This window comes from Sebastes fasciatus, chromosome 12, assembly GCF_043250625.1.
Source record: "Sebastes fasciatus isolate fSebFas1 chromosome 12, fSebFas1.pri, whole genome shotgun sequence".
Taxonomy (NCBI): Eukaryota; Metazoa; Chordata; class Actinopteri; order Perciformes; family Sebastidae; genus Sebastes; species Sebastes fasciatus.
Genome location: NC_133806.1, coordinates 26508973 through 26514370, shown reverse-complemented (window position 1 = coordinate 26514370; position 5398 = coordinate 26508973). Strand labels below are relative to the sequence as shown.

The following is a 5398-nucleotide window of genomic DNA, read 5'->3' as shown; positions in this document are numbered from 1 at the left end:
CAATTAGAGCACTTAGAAATCAGTTTAAACGCTAGAAATAGGATTCAGGTTGGTTCTTTGGTGTGCACAACAATAGAGGCTAATTATGGAGAGAGAGTTTTGAGTATTTTGTTTATAGTACAATCAGTAACTATGTTCACCTTCAGTTAAAGTTATTGTGTCTGAAACTGTTATGAGTATTTAGAATAAATACGTTTGTGTTCATTTGTGTTCATATAGTCTTGCTGCTGTGGACTGAAGGTGTCCTCTGTGTTCTGGTGTCACACTGTCCTCTAGTGGAACCATCCAGTCATTACACTGAGTGTGTTTTATCTGAACATGATGTAAACCAGCCGGTTCATCAGCAGACTTAACAACAACAGCTGGTTCACAGGTGTGGTTTCACTTTTAGTCATTCATGGTGTTTGTTACAGTTTGGATTAGGTATCCATATCTGTCAGATCTGTTTCCATTTTGAGGAATCAAAAATGAAATTCAGTGGGACCAATAGATACTTTCACTATCATCGTGGGGGATGGGGTGGTACCCAATTAATGTACCTAAAACTATATTAGAGCCTCTCAGGCCTTTAGTCCACTCCTACAGTGTGGTGGACAGAAGTTAAAGGTCCCATATTGTAAAAAGTGAGATTTTCACGTCTTTTTTTCTATTATAAAGCCGGTTAAAGTGCTTTATAAATACTGTGAAAGTATTTGCGCGCTCACTACACACTACAGAAGAGTTAGTTTAGCTCTGAGAATATCTAGTGAATGTACAGTGGACGTTTGTGCAGAAATAACTGCCGCAGCTCCTCCAGACCAACAGAGGTTTTCCGTGTCTTGTGAAGTGACGGAGCTCCGCAGAGAGTTACGTTATCGCCTCTGACCGGGTGCCGGTGTCTCCCTGCAGGCGCAGTCTGGAGACACCGGCACCTGGTCAGGGAGGCGATAACGTGTCTCGATGCGGAGCTCCGTCACCGACCCGCTTTTCCTGCTCAGCCTCCGGTGTCTCACACCTGAGAGGGAGAAACTGGAGGCTGAGGCGGGAAAAGCCAGCATTGATTCATGGAGAGACCTCTGTCTGGTCAGCTAACATTACTGCCAAGCAGGTGAAATATAGAGTGATATTGTGGTTTTAGCTGACGTGTGTTGCCTCACTGTTTTGAGCGATGCTCATTCAGGTATATTTAGAGCGAGCAAGCGCGAGCCCGACGCTGACTTTCGTTGACTTCACGGCCACAGGTGTCGCTGTTAACAAGCTTTTCTGAAAGTTACAAATAGTCCCTTTAATATATAGTACTTTTAGTCATATTTTGTTTCTCTTGGTAATTTTATATGTCCCAACGACCTCGTCTTTCTTGTTAAGTCTTGCTGAGCATCATGAAAAAAAGGGGAATTCTTGTCTATGTACACGAATCAAATAGAATATAATTTCGTGACTATTTCACGAACTGCCGTGAGACTGAGTTGTATGTACAGGACCCAGAGTTTTGTGCTGCTGGCTGTCATTATTTATTCAGTCAGAAGAATCAAACAGCAGCTTAAAGTGAAGAAGTTTCTTTTTGTTGCTGCTTTTTGAACAGACAAAATAAACATGAGAGCTCCATCAATCCGTCCGTTCAGAGACACGTCAGTGTGTTTCTTCTTCCTGGTCAGATATAAAGATGATGTGATTTGAGAGCAGATAAAGGAAGAGTATTTTTATAAGAGAGCTCGTCAACTACAGTCGCAGCTTTTCTATTTTTATCTTCCATTTGTGCTCTGGTTGCGTCACGGATGCAGTGGAGCCGTGTGGGCGGCCGACCTGAAGAATAAAGCTGCCGCCCACAAAGACGAGCTCATTCACACCCAGAGTGTCTCAGATTCACACTGCAACACTCTGGTGAGAAAACTGACTCCAGTCGTCCCACTGCAGTTTCCATTATTTCAGACGAGATCTAAATGTTTGTACTGATAGAGGTCAGGTATCACTGAAGCTGGGCATACACTGTACGTTTTTAGCCTGTTTCTAGTCTGAATTTTGAGCCACAGGACTCATTTTAGAGTCTGACCAAATTTCAGGTTTGTCGGTCGCCGTTTGCCGTGCAGTGTACAGGGGGGACCGAGGACCGATTAACTCCTCCAGACCAAACAAAAAAACATAGAAATATATATATTATTTTAACATTTGACCAAATAATTGATAGTTAAAGGAAATGTTTTACTGGTGCTGAAGCAGAAATGTTGTCAAAAGCAGAACACATTCACTTCGTCCAGCTTCGCCAGTGTGAAGATCTGCTGCTTCACATCTTTGTAAACTGAATATATTTGGATTTTGGACTGTTGGTCAGACAAAACAAGAGATCTGTAAATGTCACTTTGGGCACTGAGAACTTGTGATGAACATTTTTACTAGTTTGACCTTCAGCAGACTTAACCCCCTGAGACCTGCGGTCCTGTCAGACTTTACAGTCTTTCAGAGGCTGTAGCAGGTTCAGGTTTTAGTGCCAGAGTGAAGTTACTGGTATCCTATGAACCTAATGAATCCATTGGTACCAACCATGTCATACTAGCTTGTTGTGAAGGAGGATAAATACATTTGCATAAAGCAGCATATTTGCCCACTCCCATGTTGATGAGAGTATTAAATATTTGATAAATCTCCCTTTAAGGTACATTTTGAACTGATTAATCGCGGTTAACTATGGCAAATCATGCGATTAAATATTTTAATCGACTGACAGCCCAAATTGTTTATATTTAATCCACTACATGATTAATGGAAGATATCATGGCTTTTAGTGCAATAAGACTTAAGTTGAGGACAGAGAGCAGCAGTTTGTGTGTGAGTGTTTACAGTCTGTAATGTGAGTCAGGATTAGTTTGTTGTCGTGATCATCTGGGGGTCAAACATCCACCCAGAGACCAAAAACATGATGTGAGCTGCCCCGTCAGCTCCGTCTGCTGCTGCTGTGATGGATGACGACACAAACCCTCAGTAACCGAGCAGCGACAGCAGAGGGAGCCGGTATAAACAATGTGTTGGACCTTGGCTGGCTCAGGACTCCGCCACTGGAGCAAAACATGTTTTTCACCGCTGGCGTCATGCCTGCCTGCTGTGAGCCTGCAGGAGGGGGGAGGGAGGTATTTATAGGCTGATAATGAGCATGTGTCCTTCAAGACCACGTTGCCCACACTCACAGACCCAGGGTAAGCAACATTTCCATACATAGGATAAACTCCTGAAGTGAGAGAAGAAGACGTACAGAGGTTTGTAAAAACAAAAATGAGTTTATTAAGACGACAAAAAAAAAGGCCCTGAATACTCAGGAACATTATCAGATACTTCGTTACGAAGCAGTCGTGGTGATTTTTCTTTACAGAGAGAAGAACCAAATACAAAAAAAACAAAACAGAACTCATCGTAGGAATTCCAAAAGGCGAAAGCACCACAAAAGTGTTGTCACGTGACAGCCGACCTTTCCCCTCAAAAAAACACATTACAAATAAAGTTACACATCATCCAAAGCCCTGTGGGAAAAGGGTGTGTTTTCTCTTCTTTGAGAAAGATCTCCAGAGCTGCTGTTGACAGAGTGTAGTCCTGTAACTTTATGTTTTAAATACAAACCAGCTCATGTCACTGATTTGTCTGGTTGAGGTGTAGTGAGATGAGCTGCTCCCAAGTTAAAGGACAACCTGAATGGAGAATAAGGAGGGGGCACTTCCTTTCTCTCTGTAACAGCAGCTATCAACACCCAGCATTGGATTGTAAACAAAATGAACCCCCCCATCATAAAGGTCTGTCACAGCAGGGAATGGCTGGCCATGAGAGCAAACCTCCCTCCCTCCCATCCCCCCCTCAAATAAACAACACATGAACTCACATCCCAGGATGCAGTGGTAAATAAGAAATGAATGAGCTGGGACTTCCTGTGTGACTCAACCATTCATCAAAGCCATTGTTCAGGACTCCATGTTCACATAATCACACACAAAAACACTCAATGTGATGTGTAGTTTCATCTGTACATCACATTAGCCTTTAAAAGGGGTGAAAAAACAAATAAACCCCCTTTACTGCCGATAAAAGGTCGGCAAAACCTCCACTGCACCCCAGAGTCTCTGAGCCACAAGGAGGCATCAGACATAAACAAGTCATTAGCCGGGTGGCTAGTTAGCTAACTGCTAACTGCTGCCCGACGTAGCGTAACCAACGTTACACACACAATGGATGAAATTAGAAAAACATAGCTACCAGTCCTGTGAAATTTAGTTCTAAAACAGTTTTTGAGTCTATCCAGGAGACGAGGCGGTGAACCACGTCCCCTGGTCCGTCCTTTAGACGCTATCAGGAGGGCACATTGTCCGCCGCCGGCACCGTCTTGTTGGGTAAATCTGCACAGTCCGCCGCGGTGAACTGCAGCCTCCTCACGGCCTCTTTGATCAGGTTACCCGATAAAATGAGCTCCTGCAGCAGCCGGTGCGGATCATCGTCCTCCTCCACGGTGATCCTCTTCCTGTTCCACGGTTTGATTTGGTCCCAGTCCGTCTCTCCGTTAGATCCGGTGACGTGGTACGGACTCGCCCGGCTGCTCCCCCGGTGGTGTCCCCGGTGCTGTCCCCGGAGCCGCATGCAGCAGCCCTGGTGTTTCTGCACCGGAGATGCTCCCGAGCTCAAACCGCTGACCGGTTTGACCCCGCCGTGCAGGCAGGCCATGGACACGGACACCGTCTTCTTCTGGTGGTGGTGGTGGTGGACGCCGCCGCTGTTGTTGTTGTTGTTGTTGTGGAGCTGCAGCGCCTCGCCAATCTTCACCACCAGCGCGTCCACTTCTTTAGAGTCCACGGTGACGGACTGCTCCAAAAAGATGTAGTTCTCCTTCCGACACGGCATGCTTGCGGCTTGTAGTCAGTGTTGTGTGAGTGAGTTCAGTGTTGTTGTTGTTGTGTGTCTGACTGACTGACTGAGAGCCGATGGATGCTCTGCTCCTCTCTTCTCCTCGCTCTTCACCACGCCGCTCAGCTCGGCAGGAACCAGCAACACAGTTCATTTGTAAACAATGGGTGACGCGTCCTGGACTGAACCATGTTCCCTGCAAAAGAGGAGGGGTGTTTTTTAAACCAAAATAAATCACACTGCTATAAATGATTCAAGTAATGAATTAACGGACTTATATTTTATAAATTCAAACAATAATTAACAACTATTTAACGCAAAAATATACATATAACGCTCGTTTACGCTGTTTTACCGGTGATCCGGTTTACCTCAACCCGACCACGTTTTGGAGTTGGACTGCTCCCCTTCAAATGGACATTACATAACTCATAACTGTCTGCTCTGCTGCTGCTGCTGTCTGTCCAAGCAAAACAAACACATTTATTTATGAAACATGAATCTGTATTTAAGTGTCCAAACGTGTTAATTTATAAACGAGCAC

General features: G+C 44.7%; 1 protein-coding gene across 1 annotated transcript; it reads right to left on the bottom strand.

Annotated features, from left to right (window-relative positions):
- Window positions 1–3228: 3228 nt before the first annotated feature.
- gbp (glycogen synthase kinase binding protein) lies at window positions 3229–5023 on the bottom strand. The gene has a single exon (XM_074654440.1). It carries the CDS (start codon window positions 4849–4851, stop codon window positions 4306–4308), a length of 546 nt encoding a protein of 181 aa, XP_074510541.1. The 5' UTR covers window positions 4852–5023; the 3' UTR covers window positions 3229–4305.
- Between the last annotated feature and the right edge of the window lie 375 nt (window positions 5024–5398).

What these genes read in the sequence shown, in the direction of transcription:
- gbp (XM_074654440.1), bottom strand. Translation starts at nt 4,851, where the DNA reads ATGCCGTGTCGGAAGGAGAACTACATCTTTTTGGAGCAGTCCGTCACC.